The 25,051-nt window shown below is 43.2% G+C and overlaps 2 protein-coding genes across 2 annotated transcripts in view; one reads left to right on the top strand and one right to left on the bottom strand.

Moving 5' to 3' along the window:
* Nucleotides 1-25,051, top strand: part of LUC7L3 (LUC7 like 3 pre-mRNA splicing factor) — a 73,595-nt gene that overhangs the window by 24,133 nt on the left and 24,411 nt on the right. The gene's annotated exons all lie outside the window — the stretch shown is intronic.
* Nucleotides 5,844-10,466, bottom strand: ANKRD40CL (ANKRD40 C-terminal like). The gene is made up of 4 exons (XM_052657686.1): nucleotides 10,433-10,466; nucleotides 7,703-7,783; nucleotides 6,782-6,957; nucleotides 5,844-5,987 (listed from the first exon to the last, which is right to left on the bottom strand). Exons 1-4 carry the CDS (start codon nucleotides 10,464-10,466, stop codon nucleotides 5,844-5,846), a joined length of 435 nt encoding a protein of 144 aa, XP_052513646.1.

Genomic DNA, 25,051 nt, shown 5'->3' with positions numbered 1-25,051 from the left:
CTCCACCAAGCTTTGGAAAAGAATGACGCTTCAGAGACTTTGTATGAAATAATGCTGTGGGGACAGCACTCTTGGCTCAACTAGATGGAGATAGATGGATTCTCAATTTGTGAGAATTAATGTAAGATGGGAAAACAGTCTAACACAAAGTCAGCCACCTCCCAAGCACTGCTTTGTGTAGTTTGACAAGATATGGTTATAGAATAAAGGTCATAAAGTGATAGTTTACCAGTTTCTATTACTGAGTATTAAGAAAAACAGAAAACAGAAGAAATTTATTTAAGTATTAAGGTACTTAGTCATTAAGGTGTTAAATCGGGTATTAAAATGCCAAGTTTGTTCTCTTCTGCCTCACGTAGAATCGTTCGCTAATTTATTTTAATGAAGTACAGTAAATGAGTTTATGAAGTCTTCATCATCTTCATCTGTATGGATCACTAATGAACTTAATACGAAATTTGAAGGGGAGGCCTGGTCGCTTGAGGGGTCTGTGACTAAAGGTTTTGGAGATCTAGAAATTGAGTCACATTCAACACCCAAAATTAATTAGGCTCAAGGAAGTTATTCTTACTAACCAAATTCACAAGAATCCCATGTAGTGGTCATGTGCTTGTTTACATTGAGAAATACACATTTCTCTGGTGCAAACCAAAAAGTTGTCAGTTGCTTCATGCGTATTTCTCTTTGAAAAGCCTTCAGGGGGAGCCGATTTTTACTAACCAGAAGATTACTTGGTAAGACTGCAAGCAGCAGTCAGTTCTTAAAATTTTTTTTATTTTGGAAAATTTAAGATGCAGAAGTAGGACAGTGTAGTTAACTGATTAAAGTTCATCACCATAAGATTCAGTGACCATTCTTACTCTGTGTGTGTGTCCCCTGTCCCTGTTATTTTCAGGCAAGTCTCAGACATACGTAATTTACAAATGTTTCTGCATGTATCACTAAAAGACATAAATTTTACTGATTTAAATAAATTGGATAAACTTGAGTTCATACTGGTCTGGTGGGAGCCTGGTAATTGAGCCTGGTAATTGCTGTTCTGGCATCCTCCTTTTTGCAGGGTAGTGACACTCGTCTTCACCCTTTTTGTTAAGACATCTTTTCTTCAAACAGATCATAATACAATAATTTTTCAAGTTGTATTAAAACATCTTTCTTGCCTTCTTGAGCTAATTTTGTTACCCAGCCTAGAGACACCTTCTTTCCTTATATAACATTATTTACCTGCAGGTGATCTGTCTGGTTTCTTCAATATAGTGTTACAGCCATATTTCTAAGGTGTGAGAATACTTTGACCACATGTGGGTTGGGTTCAGTCACTTGATTAGAAATTTTTAGAGATGTTAAAACTGAACAATTTAGGATGGAAGTGTTTTTAACTGTGTCTGTTCTGTGCTTTCAAAAATGTGTTGTAGATGAGCTGTGTGAGTATTTTTTAAATGTGCATAAAATGAAAAATACTTGAACTTGTGTATATTTTCTGTGGGGTGGGACTTCCCGCAGGGTTGTTTTTCAGGTTTGAGTTTGGACTGATTTTTAGTTTATGAAAAAATCCCCGGGTGACTGCTTTTTAAGAATTTTGTATGACAGACTTGTGTATGGTTTGGAAAAACAACAGAAGTGTTTTGTGATATGTCTCTTCTGCTCCTGTTCTTCCTGTCCAGGAGCTACTAGTGTTAATTATTTTTCCAAGTGGTTTTTGTGGGGAGGTGGGTGGTGGGGGATGTAATCATTTATATGTATGAATCTCTTAAAATATATCATAGTACAGCAGATTTTTTGAATCTTGCTCTTTTCACCCAGTGTATTTAGAAACATTTGGGATATAGGAGATAGCAATTTTAAGTTAAAAAATGTAGTTTCAAAAGTCCATTTCAGTAAAAGAAGTAAATGTATTTTTCATTGTATTAGATTTTTTAATTTCCTAATTTAAAAATGCAGTTTGAGTTTCATAGTTGATCTGTTTCTTCCCCTTGGCCACCCCAAATAGATCAGTTGTCATTAGCTTTAAAAATGTTCAGGAACAACAGCTTCAGAAAACAGTTGGATCCAACTGTGCTGTGACTTCTGGCTGTTCCATCCCTAGATACACACCCTAGAGAAACGTGTGCATGCGTGTCATAGCAGCATCACTTGTAATAGGAGGAAAGGAGGCAAAGACAAATTGGAAAGACTTTAATGTCCAACAGACCAGGGGACCAATATGTGGTATATTCCTGTAGTGGGATTCCAAGAAGGCAGACTGCACTACAGCCGCACATGAACGTGGATGAGTCTCTGGTCAAAAAAGCAAATTGCGGAAGAATAATCCAGTTCCTTTTCTGTGAAAGTCAAAACCAGTCCATAAATACATGGTAAATGGAAAGCAAGGAAATGATCTAACACAATTCAGTGTATTGGAGGGAGATCCTGAAGGGCAAGAGGATCCTTCAGAAGAACTGGTGGTGATTGTTGAAGCTGGGTGGGTGGTTTCTTTTTTAAACTGTATGTGTATGTGCTTTTGTATGTATATTTCTTAATAAAATTTAAATTTTAAAAAATGGGAAAAGGTCTTGATGTAGGTAGTAAGTAGTAAAATAGATACATAAACAGTGTATTTCATGGAATTAAAGTGATAGGTTTAGAGTATTGTTTCTCGAGTTCCAGACTTAGGGTTTTAATTGTAGTCTTTAAAGCTAGAGACAGGGCCTCCATGTATGTTTTCTTTGTGATACATTATTTTTATCTTGAAGTAATTTTCATTTGGGTGTCTGCCAGGAAACTAATTCTGTTTCTGTATAATCAGCTTCCAAAGAAGCGTTTTCTCCTAGATTTATACCAATCTAGGAAGGAAACCTGCCGTTCTCCTGACCCATGGTCAGCACGTCCTTCCCTTTGTTCAGGTTACATTATCACCTCAGAGGGGCTACTCTTGGTCCTTGTTTTACTCTTAATAAGTGTACTTACATGAAGTGTTTAAATAATGTTTGCTCTGTAAAGGGGAAGTGGTTGAAATTTGAAAGGCACCTCAGTTCAGTTCAGTCGCTCAGTTGTGTCCGACTCTTTGCGACCCCATGAACTGCAGCACGCCAGGCCTCCCTGTCCATCACCAACTCCTGGAGTCCACCCAAACCCAAACCCATGTCCATTGAGTTGGTGATGCCATCCAACCGTCTCATCCTCTGTCATCTCCTCCTCCTCCTGCTCTCAATCTTTCCCAGCATCAGGGTCTTTTCAAATGAGTTAGCTCTCTGCATCAGGTGGCCAAAGTATTGGAGTTTCAGCTTCAACATCAGTCCTTCCAATGAACACCCAGGACTGATCTTGCAGTCCAAGGGACTCTCAGGAGTCTTCTCCAACACCACAGTTCAAAAGCATGAATTCTTCGGCGCTCAGCTTTCTTTATAGTCCAACTGTCACATCCGTGCATGACTACTGGAAAAACCATAGCCTTGACTAGAGTATATAAAATTCATGTAGCTAAAAGGCCTTGTATCAGTTACCTGTGGCCCTTGTATACTTCCAAATAAATACCCCAAATCACTTCATTATAAATGAACCATAAGCATTCTAGACCACTACTAAATATGTTCTGGAAATCTTTTTAGGATAGCATTCTGGTAACTGATTTGTTTCAGTGACTTGAAAATTACATAATGTTAAGCGGAATTGTATGTCACTCAGAAATTTAAGTTTTTACTACCTGTGCATGAAATACATAATAAAAATTATTCTTGGGACTTCCCTCCCAGTTTGGTGGTTAAGACTCTACTTCCACTGCAGGAGTGAGTTTGATCCCTGGTGGTGAGGGAGCTTCGATCCCCTGTCCCAGATAGTGTGGCAAAAAAAAAAATTTTTTTTTCCATTAAAATTACTCTTGATGCTTCAGATATTTATTAATCTGCAGCCTTAAAGCTATGTTGCTTCTAGAAAATACATTTGATGCAGGCTGTATTAACTTGAAATGGGTATGCATATTTTACCAACCTTGTGGTAATTGCCCTTATTGATCTTTCTGTGCTTCACTAGGTGACACCTGTGCAGGTTCTATTGTAAGCTTTCCAACAGTACTGTTTTCAAATAAATTTATTCTACCATGTTCACTTAAAAGCAACCTAAAATCTCTCTTTTCCACAAGCAGTGATTAACCAACCCTCAGCCCATGCCTCAATTTATCTTCTTTAAGACAGATTGAAAATAACAGGGACAAAGCACTTGGGGCTTGGCCCCTTTTCATCCCCCGTCACAGCCCTGGCAATGGAACACCGAGCTTTGGGTGGCACTGGCTTTCATTAGGGGGCATGCTATCTTAAAAAGTGTGAGTTGGATGCCAGACTTAGACTTGGTGCTGAGGTTCTCCTAACCAAAACCCCATGGGTACTAAGTAAACCACAGATTTAGGTTTCATACTCATTTCATGAATAAAATGGTACACATTTCACTTGCACTGTTCAGAACATTTTCCCCTTTTTTTTGGCATTGGGTGAAATGTTGATGCAATGTGTCACTGTCCCTTCACCCTTCATCAGAAGTGAACTGTTGAGGATTTGGAGATGAGAGAGGGATGGCTTACTTCAAGTGCTGGAGGAGATTAAGACATTGTGCTTGCCCAGGAGGTCTCTGGTACTTTCTCCTCAGTTGCACAAGAGTTAGCGATGACTTCACACTGGTGTGTAAAAAAGTGAGTATTAATGAAAGTTGGTAAATGGAGTCAGGCAGGAGTGCAAATGCAGTGCTGTATGCTGTGTCTTGGCTCTTCTGCAAGTTGTTAGGTTAAAAAGTGGTTACTCAAGTTGTGTAAGTCCTGCCATTTAAAGGTGGTTAAGAGCTGTGTACACCACCATGATTCTTGGCCTTTGGGCCAGAGGCAAGGCTTAATAGCTCAGAGCTTTTGTGTAATAAAGTTTTATTAAGTATAAAAGAAAACTTCTGACACAGACATCAGAAAGGGGCAGAAAGAGTGCCCTCTTGCTAGTTTTCAGCAAGAAATTATATAAGCTGCTAATTAGAGAAAGGAAATGTCTCAAAACTCAAGAGAGTGGCATAAGACCCCTCACCCATAACATGGCATTTTGAGATAGCATTGGCACAAGGTGAGTCATCCCGTGCCATAAAATTGACATGGATCTTGAAGAGAAGCAGGTTTCTGAGCAAATACATAGTTTTATTAACATAGCTTAAGAGAACATTTCCATGAGTAAAACATACTGGTTTGTTGAGCCATTATTGGTTCTGAGTCTTAGGTGGAACTGACTTGAAGAAAGAGTCTAAGGTAAATACATAGTTCATTAACATAGCTTAAGAAAAGCATTTCCATAAGAGACACATTGGTTAGCTCAAGGTTTGAGAAGAGTTCAGGTGGAACCAGGTGTCATGACAACATAGAAATTTTAAACCTTAATTTTGCATAGAGAAGGGAAAAAATATCTGACATTTGTTTCCTCCTGTTTAAGAGAAGAAAAAAAGTCTGCTGCCTGTCACCCTGTCACCATTTTGTAGATTTCAGAGTTGTAAGATGGAAATGATGGTAAGAGAAGGGTTTAGAAGCTAGGACCTTTAAACCAGGGTGTCAAGTGGGCCCTGGCTTTCCCAGCCCCAGTTAGCTCACCCTGCCCTTAATGGAGTTGTGAACAGAGCCCAGCCACTTGTCCCGAGTCTCGGGAGTGCATACCTGTGCTTGACCAGGACTGGGTACGACTTTACAGAATAAACTTGTGTCAAAGCACTTTAAACGTGCTCTACTCCCAAGCCTAGAGAAGTCGCACAACAAGGAAGGAAGTACACATACGATGTCAGCAAACTGTTAGATGCGTCCAGACTTCATTATTTACAGAACATTGATTCCGGCTTTTCATTTCTGCAATTTAATACGTCATTTTTGCAGCATTGCTGTTGTAGCAGGGCTTCTCTAACAGAGATGGTGTATATTCTGTCAGTGCAGAGCTTCCATTTTTCATTAAAATGAGTTCTACTTCCTGAAAGTCCTGTAGTCTTAGAATGTCTTTGTCCTTAATATGAAAAAGAAGTTACATAATGGTTCACAAACACACGTAAACTTAGGTGAAAAGGCTGACCAGGATTGCCCCAGCACTGCTTTCTTTCCATCCATGGTAAACTGACTCAGCAGTTGAGGATTGTTTTCCTTTCCCATTTTTGTGTTTCAGACCTTGTCGCTGATTTCCAAGGGGAATAAAGTCTCAATTTAAAAAAGACTTTAGTCCATCCAGGGCACTATATATCTCTCTCTCTCTCAAAGTATGACCATCCCACCACTTTTAGTTTACAAAGAATATACTGTTAAGCCACGGCACCAATAAGAATTGCTAAAAGGCATTTTGAAAGTTGCTTTTAAAAAAATGCCCAAAGAGATGAGAGTTTCCCTCAAGTTAAAAGATGAGATTTATTTTGAATCAGAAAAATACATAAAAATGCCCCGTTTTGTTTCCTGAGACTGCAAAGGCTTGACTTTGCTAAGCAGGTAAGAGTGGCTTTGTATTTTCTGTCCCCGGGATCAGTCTGTTGAGATGTGAGGCTGGCCATACATACTGAGCTAGGGTTTTAGATTTTGGTGGTTGTAATTCAGAGAAGTAAAAAGAGTGAGGAAATTAAAGGTACGCAAATCTGTAAAAGCACCAGATTGAAAATAACCTAGCTACCATGTTTGGCTATCCTGCAGCTAAAATGTCCAGTGTCTTGGATTTGTTTTCATATTAATAATACAAAAGCTAGTGATCGGCTTCACTGAACATAATTTTACCCACCTAGGGCCCAGTCTCTATTTAGAAATTTGTAAACACCCTACCTTTCTGAGCAATGTGTTTGGTAGCTTTCTGATCTTCTCCACTTGCTCTGGGTTAATCCCCAGTTCATAGCAGCTTGCTTGTAGTAGATTTTGGTAACTCAACTCTTGTCTATCCAGTTCAACTTCAATGAAGTCATTTTCTTTGTGGCTCTGAATTCTGACTTTAAGTACCAGCTCTGGATCACCCACAAATTTTTATGTAAAAGAAAATTAACATTTTAAACATCAATTATAGCAAAGAGCTGAATAATAAATAATAAAAGGCATATATAAACTTAATTACCTGAGGTTTTTATAGGAATGCTGGGCAAGCTCAGGTATATGCCCCATTATACTCACCAAAAGGCAGTGTGAAGCCAGGATCTAAAAAACAGTATGTGACATGCAGTACCTTTGGCAGTACATCTGTGTTGGGTGTGACTTGGGTGTGCTTTGTTGGTTGGTTGAAACATTTGAAGAAAATGTGTAGCCCTGGGGTGCTATATTCTTAAGGGTGCAGATCATCCTGTTGATTCCTGTTGGATCCCCTGGGACTTGAGGGGCAGATAAACAGGATAATTCTACCATCTTTGAAGACATCTTTGGGTTTCCCTGATGGCTCAGCTGGTAAATAATCTGCCTGCAAAGTGGGAGACCTGGGTTCAACCCTGGGTTGAGAAGACCCTCTGGATAGGGGAATGGCTACCCACTCCCGTATTCTGGCCTGGAGAATTACATGGGCTAGATAGTCCATGGGGTCGCAAAGAGTCCGACATGACTGAGCAACTTTCACTTCACTTGGAGACAGTGGCATTGGGTGAGTCTTAAGTCTTAAAACTTAATTGTCATAAGAAGGAGCAGTCTTGACTAAAGGTGGAGGAAGTTGGTGAAGCCAAATGATGAAGTTGGCTTTGCAACATGACCTAGGGGTTGAATCCTCACCTGGGCAGGTGTCATCAGGTTTGGTATTATCACCTGGATCAGTTGGCGACTGTTGATTTGAGCCTCCTTGTTTATATTCACCTGAGAAAGAATTGGAGAAGGAGAGGTGAGAAACAACGGCAGCTCAGCATTTAGCTGTATGCCAACTCTGCCAGTTAGACAAGGGACAATAGAGCCCCATCACCACTTTCTGCTCTGCAGCTCCTCAGGAAAAAACTCGAAAAGGGCAGTAATTATACTCAGACTTGAACAGGAATTTTCCTTAATTGCTGCTTAAATCATGAAAAGGAACTGAGATAGTATTTTTAAATGATACGTAATCTGAAGAAGAAATATTTATAATCTGTGTGCTTAACTTGTTTCTACTTAAATGTATTTGGCATTGAGAGTTTTGTGTCTCCAGATCTTTAGCAGAGTTATACAGTTAAGAGAGTCGCTTTAATAAGGAGAAGTTTCTCAACCAGAGGGAAGTGAAAGGAGGGAACATTAGAGCATCAAGGTGCCAGGCCTTTTACATAGAATATCTTTCCAAGGCTGCTGTGTGTGGTGCTAATCCTTGGGGAAATGATTCAAACAACAATTAAAAACCCAAAGTGACCTTTGTGCTAGTGTGTACAACAGGAGAGAGAGATTAATCAGGTGACCTCAGGTAAATGTGATTTTACAGTTGTAGGCCTGGTGAGATCAAGATACACAGTAGTGTGAAAACCTGGAAGGGGGTTGAGAAAGACCTCTCTGAAGGCTAAGTGACCTGACATCTGAAGGTTGAGTCAGCTTAACTAGATTCAGAGGGTGGAGGGAGAAGAGCTTTTCAGGGCCTGGGAACAGCAAAAGGCCCAATTTTTAATATTGATTTTATGTTGAAATCATAGTTTTGGTTTATTGGGTGAAATAAATATATTAGAATTAATTTCACCTGCCTTTTAAATGTGGCTACAAAAAAAGTCTACTTATGTGGCTTGTGTGCTAAGTCGCTTATCTTGTGCGACTCTGAACCCTATGGACTGTAGCCTGCCAGGCTCCTCTGTCCTTGGAATTCTCCAGGCAAGAATACTGGAATGGGTTACTGTGCCCTCCTCCAGGGGATCTTCCCAACACAGGGACTGAACCCGTGTCTCCTAAGTCTAACCTGCTTTGGTAGGTGGGTTCTTTACCACTAGTGCTTTATGTAATATTTTAATTGGACAGTGCTGGTGTGAGTGAAAGGTCTTTATTCTAGAACAGTGTCAAGCCACTAGACGGTGTTCAGGAGAAGACTGTCATAATCAGACTTGCATTTTGGAAAAAAGAATCACAACAGAAACCTCATTGGCCTTACAATAATCCCATGGGGTGAAGGTATTATTTCCATTTTCAGACAAGAAAATTGGGGCTGAAGGATAAAGTAACTTGGAGTTTGCTCCAGGAAATGGCAGGACCTGGATGTGACCTAGTTAAGAGGAAAGTGAAAAGAAATTGTTAATCCTTCAGTCATGTCCAACTCTGTGATCCCATAGACTGTAGCCCTTTGCGATCCCAAAGGCCTGGCACCTGTCATCTGTCCATAATTCTCCAGGCAAGAATACTGGAGTGGGTAGCCGTTTCCTTCTTCAGGGTATCTCCCTGACCCAGGGATTGAACCTGGGTCTTCTGCAATGCTGGCAGATTCTTTACTGTCCGAGCCACTGGGGAAAATGTGGCCCAGGGCAAAGTGGCTACCCAAGGAATTGCAGTCCCCCCCCCACCTGAATGCTGTTACCTGGATAGGGGTGACTTGCCTCTTCCCTGCCCTGTGGACCTCAGAGCATGCCTTGCCTTGACCACCTTTTGCTTGAGTCACTGCCAGGTGCAAAGGTGACAGCAGAGTGAGGGACTTTGGTGGAGGCTGGAGCGTGGTGGGCTGAGAGGGGAATCACACATTCGAGCCACAGCTCCCAGTCTCAGCAGGTGCTCCATTGTCCCATCTGATTTTGCTTACAAAACAAACTCAAAAATTATAAAAAATTTCAAGCCAGCAACCACAGAGCACTTAATCCCAAGCGTGAGGTCTGTCTAATGTAGGACCCTGCACAACTGCTCTGATCTCAGGCCCATGAAGTCAGTTCTGTTGAGGGCTTAAACCGTACAAATAAGATAGTCTTGCCCAGTGCAGCGCTCTCCCCAGACGGAAATAATGTCCCTGTGCCCTTCCACTCCAGCCGAGAAGGGAGCTCCGTGCTGGTCAGGGAGACTGACCCTGAACTGTAACAATGCCCTTCTCACCCCTTCACTACTCAGGCCACACAGCATGAGACACCCCCACGTGCAAAAGCATTTCATTTTCGTGATGGACCTGTGGATGGACTGGGTCTCTTAGAGGTCAGAAAGCATGCTCTTTGAAGTCTGGCAGATTTGGATCTGAATTTTTCCTGTGCTATTTAGTAGCAGTGACACCTTAGACAAGTCACTTTTCTGAGCCTGTTTTCTGATCTGGAAAATGGGATTAATAATCTCTACCTCACAAGTTATAAGAAGGAATGAGAAAATGCACAGAAAATAGAACCACTCCTACATGTACTGAGCACCAGTATTTGCTGGCTGCTATTATTAATTATAGCTATTGATACTTGCCTCCCTCTGACAGGACCCGTGGTCTACTTTCTCTGCTCTTGACTACACCACTGGCAGAGTGGAGAAGGACACCCCACGCTTCCTCGGGCTCTCCCCTACCCTCCTTGACAACCATATTGGAAACAGGAGTTAAAGACTCACCTGAGGGCTTCATATCCAGTTGGGGTTCAGCCATGAGTAAGTTCTGTAGTCTGTCAGATCAGCAGCCCCTCCAGCATTTATACTGAGCTTCCAATCAAATAAAAGGCATGTTTTAAAGCCTCAGTGCATCTGTTTGCTTTGAAACAATGTGTTCTTGTCATTGGCCAGTGAGAGAGGGCAGGGTCGGCCTGTTTCACAGATAGGCAAGCTAAGGCTCAGGTGTTTTGTATGACTTGCACAGCTTGCTGCAACTGAAGGAAGGGACTAAAATTCAATGCTCTTTCCTCTCAGCCTGTGTCCATGGGGAAGCAGTGCAGGCTAATAATGCCCACCCAAGGGCCCCTGAGAGGGGAGGCCGTTGGAGGCACAGGCCTCCTTGGGAAAAATTAGTAGCTACTACCTCAAGGGATAAGAAAAGTCAAACAGTATCTCGAACAGACTCCCTCTTCTCCCCAGTTCTCTCTTCCCTTTATCCCAGCACCTTCTTCAGCATCTGCATGACAAGAAAGCAAGAGCACCTGGGCACATACCTGGGGAGACTCCCCTTTGGCAAGGATCCTGAGTCCTCGATTCCAAACATCAAAATGGTGAAGGCAGGGGCTGGAGCAGGAGGTTTAGAAGGGTGGGTGGGGCTGGGCAAAGTCCTGGGTAGGGCTGCAGTCTCAAAGGGCTGAAGGTAGGAACTCACATGTTGGGGTGACTCTCCCATTTCATTGAACACTCCAGTGTCAGAAGTGGGGCATCAGGTGGGGCTTATTATCATGAGGCTAGAGGCAACCGTGGAGATCAGCACCCAGAGGTTTCTCAAACCAAACTGTGCATTGAAATCACCTGCAAAGCGTGATGTGGGTGTTGGGATTATACCCTCCAGTGACTCCTGCTTATTTTTTCCAGGGTGCAGTCTGGGCCCTGAAATTTTAAAAGCCTCCCAGCTGATTTTAATGTGTGCCCAAAGCTGAAAGTCACTGATTGGACCAAACTGTCTAAGGTGCAAATGGGGAAATGGAGACCCAAAGCAGATAAATGCTCTGTGATAAGTCACGGGGCAGCTGAGCACAGGCCTGGGGCTAGATCTGGGTCACCTTGTTGCCAGCGTAACGCTGTCTCCTCAGCATGCCTGGTGCCCTTCCGCCAAGAATGCAGGAGGCCCCGCCCTGGGCAGAGAAAAGGAAGCAGCAGGGATTCACCTGGCTTGACCTAAGGGAGTGGAAGGAAATGCACTTTGGCCAGCCCAGCTGCCAGGGTGTATCACCTTGAACAGAGTCACCCTGCACCCCTCACCTTTGTGGTGGGGCTGTGAAGGCAGAGAGACTGGGGATAAAAGTGCTTGTGCTTTGAGGGGAGCCTCTTGCATCCCAGCGTCCCCATGTCACTTGCTCTATCCGTACACTCGCCCACTCCCCCTTCACTGGTTCACTCATTCCTGCAGTCTCTCAACAATACTCACTTTTTCTTGCTATTTTGGGGAACCCTCTTTTTTCTCTCTTTATTGATTGCACTGTGTGATTGCGGGATCTTAGTTCCTGACCAGGGATTGAACCCCAGGCCATGGTAGTGAAAGTCCAGAATCCTAGCCACTAGGCCATCAGGGAACTCCCTTATAGTTTTATTTTTTAAATAAAATGCTCTCGAGTAAAAAGTCTAATGTTAAAAATCAGAACCCATTAGCAAGCAAGAGCAAACTGTTTGTTTGGAGGCAGCCACACAGGCCTGGGTGTGTCTTTTTTCATTCATTATGTTGGGCAGTTAAGGGACCCTTCTATTTAAATATTAGCTTTTGTTGGGGGGGAGATAGCTTTTAATTTTGATATAGTTTTAAATTTACATAAAAGTTACAAGAATATATACCCTTTACCAATGATTAACAGTTTGCCATATTTGCTTTAATTCTCTCTTCCTTGGTATATATATGCATGTATATGTGTATAATACACACACCCTCACATATTTTCCCCCTGAAATTTGAAAGTATGTTGTAGACATGCTCCTTTATCCCTAAAGACTTCAGGCTGTGTTTCCTAATATCAAAGATATTCTTTTATATATCCAAGATAGAAGGATCAAAATCAGGGAATCTAACTTTGATATAATGTTCTCAGCTAAACCATAGTCCATACTCAAATTTTTCAATTAACCCAACAGATCATTTTTAACACCTTTCCCTGGCCCAGGATCTCATTCAGAGTTATACATCATGTTTAATTTTCATGTCTTTCATTTCTTTAGTCTAGAAAAGTTCTTCAGCCTTTCTTTGTTTTTCCTAATATTGACATTTTTGAAAAGTCCAAGCAAGTTGATTTTGTGGTTTGTCCCTCACTTGGGTTTGTCCAGTGTTTTGTTGTGATTAGGATCAGATTATGTCCTTTGATTGGGACAGCACAGAAGTGGTATGTCTTTCTTAGCACATAATAATGGGAGGCACATCTTGGTTTGTCCCATCTTAGGGGATGGTGACTTTAATCACTTGTGAAAGGAATTGTCTGCCAGGTTTTTCTATTGTAAAAGTATGTCTTTTTTCCCTTTCTTAATTAAGATCTAACTTATGTGGAGGTACTGTGAAACCGTACAGATACCCAATTCCCTCTTCAAATATCCTATTCCTTCCTTCACTCCAGTTTCCATGAGTTATATAATCCATTAATCCCATTATTTATGTTGGTGCTCAGATTATCCCAACTGTGTACAGTATCTACTTACAGCTATTTCCTATATCCTGTAATCCTTTCCCATATTCCATCACTTTATGAGCACTTTCTTACTTCTTGGCACATCAACTTGTACTTTCCCTTCCTCAGCCCTGGATTCCATCATTTCTCCAAGCAGCCACATTCTGTTCAGTGGGGAACAGTATACTCCTTCCTTTGTGGATGCCAAGAAGAATGCTTCTAGGTCCTTTCAGTGGAAAACTAGGGACACACATACACACACATGTCTGTACCTGTTTTTTGTGTGTAGGTTAATATATTAAATACAACAAGTTCATACTGATACTTCTGGTTTCATTTAAAAACAAAAGAATTTCCCCTAGCTTTCTCCAATTCCATTTTGTAGTTCTTTTCCAACTGTGGGAGATCTGGCTCCTAACTTCTTTAATATATTTACTCATTCGCTCAGTCTGACAGTACACAGACCAAGTAGTTCCAGAATTGCTTATTTGAAATACAGTCAGGTTGATTGTGTTTGCATTTTAGGATTCTTCCCAATCCTTATTTACATATATATTTTGAGTATATAGCTTGATTCTAAGAGTCAAAACTATTCAAAACTTAAGAGTCGAGTCACTCAATATTTCCATCCCTTCCCTGCGTGCTCCTCTGTCCCCTGCAGGAAATTAGATCCTCAGTTTCTGACTTCCGGTGCTGCTTTTTGAAAAATCAAACAGATACTTGTGTATTTCTTTATTATTCCTTTCTTACAGAAACAGTGGTATAAAAATTCTTCTCTATTTTGCTTTTTTCCCCCACTAAATAATATATCTAGAAATCATTCCATATCAGTTCATAAATATCTTTCTCACCTTCCCCCTACCCTATATAGTGTGGGGATTCCATAGTTTATTCACCAAATTGTTTATGTACAGGGATTCAGTATGTTTCCAATATTTTGCAATTACAGACAGTGATATAATTAGAATATTGTACCCATGTATTTTTTATTATTGGAGATACATATTCTGGGTGAATTCCTAGATGTAGGATTCGTGGGCCAGAAGTAAACACAAACTTTTTGTTCAGTTCAGTCGCTCAGTCGTGTCCGACTCTTTGCGACCCCATGAATTGCAGCACGCCAGGCCTCCCTGTCCATCACCAACTCCCGGAGTTCACGCAGACTCATGTCCATCAAGTCAGTGATGCCATCCAGCCATCTCATCCTCTGTCGACCCCTTCTCCTCCTGTCCCTAATCCCTCCCAGCATCAGAGTCTTTTCCAATGAGTCAACTCTTTGCATGAGGTGGCCAAAGTACTGGAGTTTCAGCTTTAGCATCATTCCTTCCAAAGTAATCCCAGGGCTGATCTCCAGAATGGATGGTTGGATCTCCTTGCAGTCCAAGGGACTCTCAAGAGTCTTCTCCAACCCCTCAGTTCAAAAGCATCAATTCTTCGGTGCTCAGCCTTCTTCACAGTCCAACTCTCACATCCATACATGACCACAGGAAAAACCATAGCCTTGACTAGACGGACCTTAGTCGGCAAAGTAATGTCTCTGCTTTTCAATATGCTATCTAGGTTGGTCATAACTTTTCTTCCAAGGAGTAAGCGTCTTTTAATTTTATGGCTGCGGTCACCATCTGCAGTGATTTTGGAGCCCCAAGAATAAAGTCTGACACTGTTTCCACTGTTTCCCCATCTATTTCCCTAATTTCCCTCCATGAATGTTTAGCCATTTTGCATTCCAGCCGCATGTGAAAGCAACATCCACAGTGCTGTCAAGTTTTGTAATTTTTCCAATCAGATAGTAAGAGATAAAATGTGAAAAGGTAGGTTTTATTATTATTGAGGTGTGGGTGAGGCCAACAGATCAGGAGACAACTGACATTGAAAAGACAGTTTGTTACAGTTCCAAAGAGGAGGAGGACGTGCCATGCCACACAGGGCCACACAGGCCCCAGGGTTGGCCAGGAGGGAGAATGAGGGGGCAATGTAGACAAGAGCCTTCTTTTCATGGGAAGTAGGAAATGGGCTAGGCAAGTATAGGATTGTCTACTTTGTATCATTTCAATGGGCTCTTGTAGAGGCTGTGTAGGGGCTGCCCCTAGCTGTGTGGTACCTGGTCCTGGGGTTCATGGGGGCAGACAGAGTATGAGAACTTTCTATCCTGCCACACTGGAATCCTTTTCCTGTTAGTTGTTGTTCAGTCACCCACTCAAGCCCGACACTGCAGCCTCATGGACTGCAGCACGCCAGGCCTCCCTGTCTGCCCCTCGCCATCTCCTGAAGTTTGCCCAAGTTCATGTTCATGTACATGTGATGCCATCTCATTCTCTGACGCCCTCTTCTCCTTCTGCCCTCAATCTTTCCCAGCATCAGGGACTTTTCTAATGAGCTTTTCACATAAGATGACCAAAATACTGGAGCTTCAGCTTCAGCATCAGTCCTTCCAATGAGTATTCAGGGTTGATTTGATCTCTGTGCTGTCCAAGGGACTTTCAAGGGTCTTCTCGAGCACCACAGTTCGAAGGCATCAATTTTTCGGCACTCTGCCTTTTTTACAGTCCAGCTCTCACAATTGTAAGTGACCACTGGGAAGACCACAGCCTTGACTATATGGACCTTTGTTGGCAGAGTAATGTCTCTGCTTTTCAACACACTAAGTTTGTCATAGCTTTCCTGCCAAGAAGCAATCGTCTTCTGATTTCATGGTTGCAGTCACCATCTGCAGTGATTTTAGAGCCCAAGAGGAGGCAATATGTCACGACTTCCACCTTCCCCCCCTCTACTTGCCATGAAGTAATGGGGCTGGATGCCAAGATCTTAATTTTTTTAGTATTTAGCTTTTTTTTTTTTTTTTTAACATTTGAATAGAAAATTTATTACTTTCATTTTCCAAGTATTTTCTTTTTCTATTAGGGAAAAAAAAAAATCTTAAGGACAGTTGTCACTTGCTGCCAAATTGAGGGTAGTCTTTCTCTGGTGGTTTAGTCTCTTAAGTTGCGCCTGACTATTGTAACCCCATGGACTGTAGCCTGCCAGGCTCCTCTGTCCATGGGATTCTCCAGGCAAGAATACTGGAGTGGGTTGCCATTTCCTTCTCCTAGTATTTAGCTTTAAGCCAGCTTTTTTACTCTCATCAAGAGGCTCTTTACTTCCTCTTTGTTTTCTGCCATTAGTGCGGTATCATCTGAATATCAGAGGTTGTTGATGTTTCTCCCACCTATCTTGATTCCAGCTTGTAACTTATCCAACCCAGCATTTCTCATGATTTGCTCAGCGTATAAATTAAAAAACAGGGTGACAGCAGACAGACCCTGTACTCCTTTCAGTCTTGAACCAATCAGTTGTTCCATAAAAGGTTCTAACTGTTGCTCCAGGTTCCTCAGGAGACAGGTAAGATGGTCTGGTATTCCTGTCTCTTTAAGAGCTTTCCACAGTTTATTGTGATCACACACTCTAAGGCTTTGGCGAAGTCAATGAAACAGAGGTAGACGTTTTTCTGGAATTCCCTAACTTTCTGTATGATCTGTTAGTAGGCCTTTTTAATTGTTGGTGGATAATTCTTTATGGGCCTCTTGCATGCAGTTAGTGGAGCATAGGCATTGGCTGTCTTGGGACTTGTTCAAGAATATTTGTATAGTGAAAACCTTGAAAGTTAGAGATAATGTCTCTCTTTGGAGCACAGGGCAGATTTCTTTTTTTCTTTTTTGGCCATGCTACTTGGCTTGTGGGATCTTAGTTCCCTGACCAGGGATTGAACCTGGGCACTGGCAGTGAAAGTACCAAGTCCTAACCACCAAACTGCCAGGGAATTCCCAAAGGGCAGGTTTTCTTTATTGTTCAGCTATGGGGAAATTAACAAGATGGCCCCAGTCAGGCTCTCTTGCCCTGCACTCTCACGCCCTCTTGCCCCATGCTCTGTAAGCAGTGCCTTTGCCCAGTTGCATAACAGCTGACATCACTGACGGCACTGTGCATGTGCCTCATGAGGTACTTGCTTGGTTGCAGGCTACTTTGTGTGGTGTGCCTGCATAAGCTTCACCCGGAAAAGCCCTGAAGGGTTATGTGCAGTTAATGTTGTGTTATATCTGCTGCTACGCCTGCTGTGCCAGCCAGGAGAGAATAAACACGTCTGCAGTCCTTAGGCTCCTCTTCCAGCCTCCTAGCTCACGCCTTGCCTACCATGGGTTCAGCAAAGCGCACAGAGTGAGATACAGCAAAACAATTGGCATCACAGATGGGATCAGTGAGACACCGATATAATAAAGATAACACCTCCCTTTGGGACAAAGGTTAAGCAAGCTGATTGCCCAATAGAAAAGATTCTGGTTTCCTAAATCTGAGGATCCTCCTCTGTAAACTTTTTTCTTAAAAAAAAAAAAATTGCATATGTTACTTGGAAAAATTATTTTCAATGACTGAGGAAAGTATTGAGGCAAATGGTCCAGAAGACAGCCTGCAAGATCCTCCCTCACATGGAGAAGACAGCTGAGAGCTCCTGGTTCCTGGGGATGTTACGCCACCACTGAGCCAGAATAGACCTCCTGAGATTGCAATGAAGAGTGAGAAACCAACACACTTTCCTGTTTCTGTGGTTAACAATATAGGGACCAGGCAAAAATAACTTGGCTGCTTGCTTCAGGAAATATTTGCTCCTGGGAGATAAGACTGTGAATCCATTAAATAATACTTGGCCCTTAGCAGACCCTCAGACTGGCTCCTAGAATTGGAGACCCAGCTAAAGATTCAGTTTGGCTTTATAAAAAAGATGGCAGCTCTGGGAAGGGAGGGCAGCATAGGAGGAAGAGTCCTGCTGGGTTGTGAGTGCAGGGCCATCTGTGATTTGCTTAACTCTCAGCCTCAGTTTCTTTATCTGTATAGTGGGTGATAATAAGGTTCCTTTTATACAGTTCATGAGGTTCTCACAGCAAGCATACTGGGGTGGTTTGCCATTCCCTCCTCCAGTGGATCACGTTTTGTCAGAACTCTGCTATGAACCATCTGTCTTGGGTGGCCCTGCACAGCATGGGTCATAGCTTTATTGAGTTATGCAAGCCCCTTCACCACGACAAGGGAATGATCCATGAAGGGGTCAAGGTTATGGTCTTCCCAGTGGGCACATACAATTGTGAGAGCTGGACTGTAAAGAAGGCAGACACCAAAGAATTGATGGCTTCAAACTGTGGTGCTGGAGAAGACTCCTGAAAGTCCTTTGGACAGCACGGAGATCAAATCAATCCAGTCAATCTTAAGGGAAATCAACCTGAATATTCACTGGAAGGACTGATGCTGAAGCTGAAACTCCAGTATTTTGATCATCTGCTTTAAACAGACAACTCATTGGAAAAGTCCCTGATGGTGGGAATGATTGAGGGCAGAAGGAGAAGATGTCAGAGGATGAGATGGCTGGACAGCATCACCAATGCTCTGAACATGAATTTGGGCAAACTTCAGGAGATGGTGAGGGACAGAGAGGGAGGCCTGGTATGCTGCAGTCCATGAGGTGGCAGAGTCAGACACGACTGGGTGGCTGAACAACAACAGCAGCAACTATAATGATTCCCTCTGTTCTGCAAAGACAGAATGTAAGAGCTCTGTATCAGCTGTTACTGTTGTCATTGCTTGATAGAATCCTGGTTGGCTTTAGAGAAGCCAATTCAGATGAAAGCCTTGGGTGACCACTAGGGTACAGGAGAGGACAGGGGCCTCTGTTTCTTCAGGGACAGTTCTGTTTATTAAAGACCTTTCACCCACCAGCACCGCTTTCCCTCAAATGTTTGTTTTTTTTTTTTTTGCTTTACATTTTATTTTATTTTTTAAACTTTAATTGTGTATTGGGGTGTAGATGATAAACAGTGTTGTAATAGTGTCAGGTGAACTGTGAAGGCGCTCAGCCATATATATACAATGTATCCATTCCCCCTCAAACTTCCCTTCCATCCAGGCTGCCACATAACACTGAGCAGAGTTCCATGTGCTATACAGTAGGTCCTTGTTGGTTATCCATTTTTATTCATTTATTTATTTATTTTAAAGTGAAATGCATTAAAAAATTTTTATTTATTTTTTGGCTGTGCTGGGTCTTCAATTTCTGCATAGACTTTTCTCTAGTTGCAGAGAATGGGGGCTACTCCTTGTTGCAGTGTTTGGGCTTCTCATTGTGGAGAATACTGTGAAGCTTGGGCTCTAGGTGAGTGCGGTTCCAAAGTCGTGGCACAGAGGCTAGTTGCTCCCCGGAATGTGGGATCTTCCCATACCCAGAATCAAACCTGTGTCTCCTGCACTGACAGGCAGATTCTTTACCGCTGAGCCACCAGGGAAGCCCCCAGTTATCCATTTTAAATATAGCAGTGTGCACATGTCCATCCCAAACTCCCTAACTACTCCTTCCCCTATCCTTCCCCCCGCCTCCCCCTGATAACCATAAGTTTGTTCTCTGTCTCTTCCTGTTTTGGAAATAAGTTCATTTGTATCATTTCTTTTTAGATTCCACATATAAGGGATGTCATACACTATTTCTCTTCCTCTGTCTGACTTACTTCACTCAGTATGACACTCTCTAGGTCCATCCATGTTGCTGCAGATGGTATTATTTCATTCTCTTTAACGGCTTTCTAATACTTTTTAACAGCTAGTCCCTTAGCTGTTTTGTTTGCTTCTTGGGGACAGGGGGCACTATTGTAGCAAGGTGTATATATATATATATATATATATATATGTCCCCCTCCCCCGCTTTGGTCCTGGATTCAGCAAGAAGGCTCCCTTGAGACGCTGGTCTATAGACAGTTGTTACAGATCAGCTATTATGTCTATAGACAGCTCTTATAGATAGCTGGCTGTTAACCCCCTATGGTGCTTGAACTACAGGGGTGTATGGGCGAGTAGAGTCCCAGAGCAGCTGCACAAAAAGGAGATTTTAATAATTTGTTAGGGTGGTGGTTTGTCTATTATGAGGGCTTCCCTGGTAGCTCAGCTGGTGAAAGAATCCGCCTGCAACGCAGGAAAGCTTGGTTCAATTCCTGGTTCGGAAAGATCCTCTGGAGAAGAGATAGGCTACCCACTCCAGTATTCTTGGGCTTCCTTGGTGGCTCAGCTGGTAAAGAATCTGCCTGCAAAGCGGGAGACCTGGGTTCGATCCCTGGGTTGGGAGGATCCCCTAGAGAAGGGAATGGCTACCCACTCCAGTATTCTGGCCTGGATAGTCCATGGGTTCGTAGAGTCAGACACGACTGAGTGACTTTCATTTAGTCTTTTATGCTGCCGCTACACCACAAAGTTCAAGAGACTAACAATCCTACCCCAGGAGAAGGAAATGGCAACGCACTCCAGTGTTCTTGCTTGAAAAACTGCATAAACAGAGGAGCCTGGCGGGCTACAGTCCATGAGGTAGCAAAGAGTCTGCTGCAGCTGAGCAGCTGAGCACAGCACAAGAACCCTCTCTGCTGTCTGTGGGGCTTCTCCCTAGGATGTTGCTGCTGCTTTTGTTTCTGTCAGGTTTGGGGTGTCTTCCTCGCTTCCGGAAACTCAGGCAGGCATTGGCTGAGAGTCCCATCACCTGCCCAGCCTACCTGCTGCTGTGAGCTGTGAGACTCTCGCTGCCCCGATTCCTTTCTTCACATCTGTGTCTCTGTGCTGGTTAGTACCTGTAGTATTTGTTTTGTTTTTTTCAGGGTCTACAGATAATTTTATTGAACAAATAACCCAACAGCCTTCCTAGATTGAGGACTACCCTCCCCAAGCCATTTCTCACACTAACTTAAAGCACAGAGTTTGTACAGTAAGGAATTAGAAGTCAGACTTTGCCCTAACAACATCATGGACTAGATTAGTTACAGGCTATTTGCAAGCTTTTACATTTTAAGTATTCCTTTTATGGTTGTTCTCTCCTTTCTGCCCCTACACAGGGCTCCAGTGTTTTTGTCTTTACTGATCCTGAAAGGATGGGCATACCAAATGGAAAGGGGTTGTGGGCTCCTCAGAGCTACTGGCACCAGCCCTAAGGTGCTGTGCCTTACCAAAGGGTTGAGGATGTATAAAGGCAAGGAGGATTAGACGTAATGGGTGGGATGGGGCACAGGCATCCAGAACCCTTCCTGATCCCCCTTCTATGCCCTCTCAACTTGGGGTAGGGGGTAACAACTAGTTGCAGTGGGGAGGGATCATCCCAGCTCTGGGTAGAGGGAGAAACCTCCTACACCAGTCCCTACTCTTATTAACAGTCAGCAAATTGTCCATTCATCTGGGGCTGGGAACAAATGGGCAGGTAGGCAGGAAGAATCAGGCTTGTTCTGCCCCCAGCTTCTGTCCAACACTGGAGTAATGGAGGTAGCAAACAATTGAAATGCTCCAACAAGAGAGTAAAGGCAGTGAGAAAAAGGAAGTTTCCACTTGTGTACAGCTCTCATAGCCCTGGGGCTGGAAAAAGGCAGACCTTGCTTGTAAAGTGCTGTCGTCTCCAGCAAGGCTGGGCCCTAGCAGGCTTGGAAGAATGCAGGCCAGGCAAGGGCGCAGGAACCAGACATTCTTGACTAGCATGTGCCCTGCCATGCTCCTTGTAGGGATTGCTGGGAAAGGTGGACTGGTAATTCCGCTATCAGCCCTCGCCAGCTACCAGTCATCTCTGGTCCACATACAACCAACAGCCAACCAGCGTTTAGGACAGCCCTGCTCACAGCTGAAGGTTCCAGGCCAGTGGAATTTATTCATGGTTGTGGCCCCAGTCTAGGTTCCTCACTCGAAGCCACACCTTGAGCTCGGGGATTTTTTGCTGGGGCAGGAGGTGTTTATGCCTGTCCCTGCCCTAGGCTCACACCTCACAGAAGTTCATAGGGAAATCCACAGGGATGAATCCAGTTTCACGGTGCCCTGAGGAATCAGGTTCTTAATTCACCCGCCTCAGTTTGGCCTGCTTCTGCCTGTTCTTGCTGACAGTTCTCTCCTCAAGGAATTTGTGAGCCAGATCCCATCCTTGTCATAGACCATGGAGCTGTGGCCCATGAATACAAAGAGGGGCAAAACTTGGGCCTCACAGTTGCACCAAAGTTTGCTCAGCGACCTCCAGGCCAAGACCTCCCTGCCCCAAGGCGAAGGGCCACAGGCCCTGAGCTTTGGAGCCACTGGTGCCCATGCCCGGGTGGCAGGTGCATGGCAGGCCCCGGGGCAGTTTCACTCTTACAAGGCCGTTGCTGCCATGCCCTGCCTGGGCCTTGGCTTGCAGACGCTGCTGCCATTTGCTCTCCACAGAAACCTCTGGTATTTGTTGGTTTTTATTTACAAAGCAATATAATGCTTTTGATTAAAAAAGAAGTAAAAAAAAAAAAAGTCAAACCCTCAAAAGCATAGAAAGTAAAAAATTCAGTTTTCCTCGTTTACCGCTGATCCTCTTTACACTGTCTGCACTGTTCGCGGAACCCCGGGTAGGCAAGGTGCAAGCTAAGAATCTGGAAGGAGTCTTGCAGAGCTGTAGGAACTGCAGGTATGTTTATTCTCTCCTGGCTGGCATGGCAACCATAACACAGCCATAACATAACCATGATGCCACTCCAGTGTAGCCCCAGTGCAGCAGCAGCCAGGGCTTTCATGATGAAGCTCATACATCTCAAGAAGTAGCCTTCTCAAGCCATACATCTTGAGAAGTAGCCTGTGACCAAGCAAGTACCTCGTGACACGCGTGTGCAGAGCTATAAGCGGTCTCAGCTTTACATAACTGTGCACAGTCACTGCTTATAGAACACAAGGCGAGAGAGCCTGACTGGCGCCGTCTTGTTAATTTCCCCATGCCTGTGCACCTTCCAGGAATCCCCAGAGTTCCCACAAAGGCAGGGGTGTCTACTGCCTGGTTTCCTGATGAGTGCCTAGCACACCGGAGAGACCAGGGCTTGGTGCTCTGGGGTACCCAGTGTTCGTTGAATGAATAAAAGAATTTTGAGTAAATGAGCATGAGTAAACTCATGGTATGAATTTTCCAGTGCTTTTTCTATGTGTACACCAGCATAAATATATTTAGGGAGAAAAGTGGTATCATGCTATAAATGTGGTTCTGAACTTCCTTCCGAATTGAACGAATCGCTATGGGTATTTCTCCATGTTACTGTATACTAGGAAATGGCAACCTACTCCAGTCTACTTGCCTGAACAGTCCCATGGACAGAAGAGCCTGGCAGGCTACAGTCTGAAGTGTCACAAAGAGTTGGACATGACTGAGCCACTAAGAAGCAGCAGCAGGGTTCCCCAGCTTTGGCACTATTGATCTTCAGGGCAAGATTGTTCCCTACTGGGGCACAGTCCTGTGTGCTATAGGATGTTGAGTAGCATCCCTGGCTGCCACCCACCAGATGACAGTAACACCCTCCACCATATGATTAAAAAATAAAAGGTTCTCTAGATGTTGTCAAATGTTCCCTGCCTGGGAGGCAAAATTGCCCCTGAAGAAGAATAGCAGTTATATAGATTTACCTCTTTTTTTTTTTTGGCCGTCTCAGAATATTCCAGAATGTCCTCATGGAATTTTTAAGCTAATCCTTCATTAATGCACCATTGTTTCCAGACCCTTGTAAGGGGCCTACCTGAACATTCAGAAGTCCTGAATGTAAGGACTTCTGCAGGAAACTTCCTAGAAATGGGATTGCTGGACCAGAGCAAGGGCAGGCTTGTACCAATTTGTGTCCCTTCTGATGGGGCACAGCGAATGGGAATTAAATTTTGTCTTTGCCAATCTGATGCTGTTTATAAGTAATGGAACTTCTTGTTTTGTCCTCTTATAGAATTGTATTGGCTATTCCTTCTAGGAAAATGTTAAAAACAGTAATGATTATGAGGAACTCCTTCCTAGCTCTGACTTTAGCTGTGTTCTTGGAAAAAATGTTATCTCATAGACATGTGTGTGTACATCTTATAGATATAAATTCATTTTCCAAATTCTCTGCACCAAGGCTTTAATGTTATTTTTGATCTTAAGTTTGCTTATAAGAGAGTTTTAATGTTTCTAAGTGATTGGTGGGTTTCATTTCTACTTTTATTATTTATTTCTAATCTTTTCAATTGTGGTTAAAAAGAAAATAGGGCTTGTGTGTAGTATTTCTTTTGCAATTAACAGATTTCCTTTGCAGCTTAAGTCAATTTTTGCATATGTTTATAAACAGCACATTACCACTGCAACTACCCCAGAGCTACACCCATGCAGAGACACCCCCTTGCTGTTTCCTCAGAGCCTTGGACAATACCCGGCATATAGTCAGTGCTCAGTGTAAATCTGTCAAATAAAGGAGTGGGTGAGGCATCCTTGGAAAGGTGTGTTTATTGCTGTAACATATAACTTCTGAGAAACATGATTATTTTCTCTTCTGAGAAACATGATTATTTTCTTTGTTTTTCAAGTATTCAGTTCAGTTCAGTTGCTCAGTGGTGTTTGACTCTTTGTGACCCCTTGGACTGCAGCACGCCGGACTTCCCTGTCCATCACCAACTCCCGGAGCTTGCTCAAACTCATGTCCATCGAGTCAGTGATGCCATCCAACCATCTCATCCTCTGTCATCCTCTTCTCCTCCCACCTTCAATCTTTTCCAGCATCAGGGTCTTTTCCAATGAGTCGGTTCTTCCCATCAACTGGCCAAAGCATTGGAGCTTCAGCTTCAGCATCAGTCCTTCCAATGAATATTCAGGACTGATTTCCTTTAGGATTGACTGGTTTGATCTTGCAGTCCAAGGGACTCTGAAGAGTCTCCTCCAACACCATGTTCAAAAGTATCAATTCTTCGGCACTCAGCTTTCTTTGTGGTCCAACTCTCACATCTGTACGTGACTACTGGAAAAACCATAGCTTTAACTATATGGACATTTGTTGGAAAAGTAATGTCTCTGCTTTTTAATATGCTGCCTAGATTGGTCATAGCTTCTCTTCCAAGCAGCAAGAGTCTCTTATTTTCATGGCTGCAGTCACCATCTGCAGTGATTTTGGAATCCAAGAAA

This window comes from Budorcas taxicolor, chromosome 19, assembly GCF_023091745.1.
Source record: "Budorcas taxicolor isolate Tak-1 chromosome 19, Takin1.1, whole genome shotgun sequence".
In the NCBI taxonomy this organism is placed as follows: domain Eukaryota; kingdom Metazoa; phylum Chordata; class Mammalia; order Artiodactyla; family Bovidae; genus Budorcas; species Budorcas taxicolor.
The sequence above is the reverse complement of the archived record's forward strand: the minus strand, read 5'-3'. Positions and strand labels throughout refer to the sequence as shown.

What these genes read in the sequence shown, in the direction of transcription:
- ANKRD40CL (XM_052657686.1), bottom strand. Translation starts at nt 10,466, where the DNA reads ATGGCTGAACCCCAACTGGATATGAAGCCCTCAG. An exon ending in ACTGGATATGAAGCCCTCAG is followed by an intron (nt 7,784 to 10,432) that starts GTGAGTCTTTAA and finishes ATTCTTTCTCAG; the next exon opens with GTGAATATAAACAAGGAGGC. An exon ending in CAAACACATTGCTCAGAAAG is followed by an intron (nt 5,988 to 6,781) that starts GTAGGGTGTTTA and finishes TTTCATATTAAG; the next exon opens with GACAAAGACATTCTAAGACT.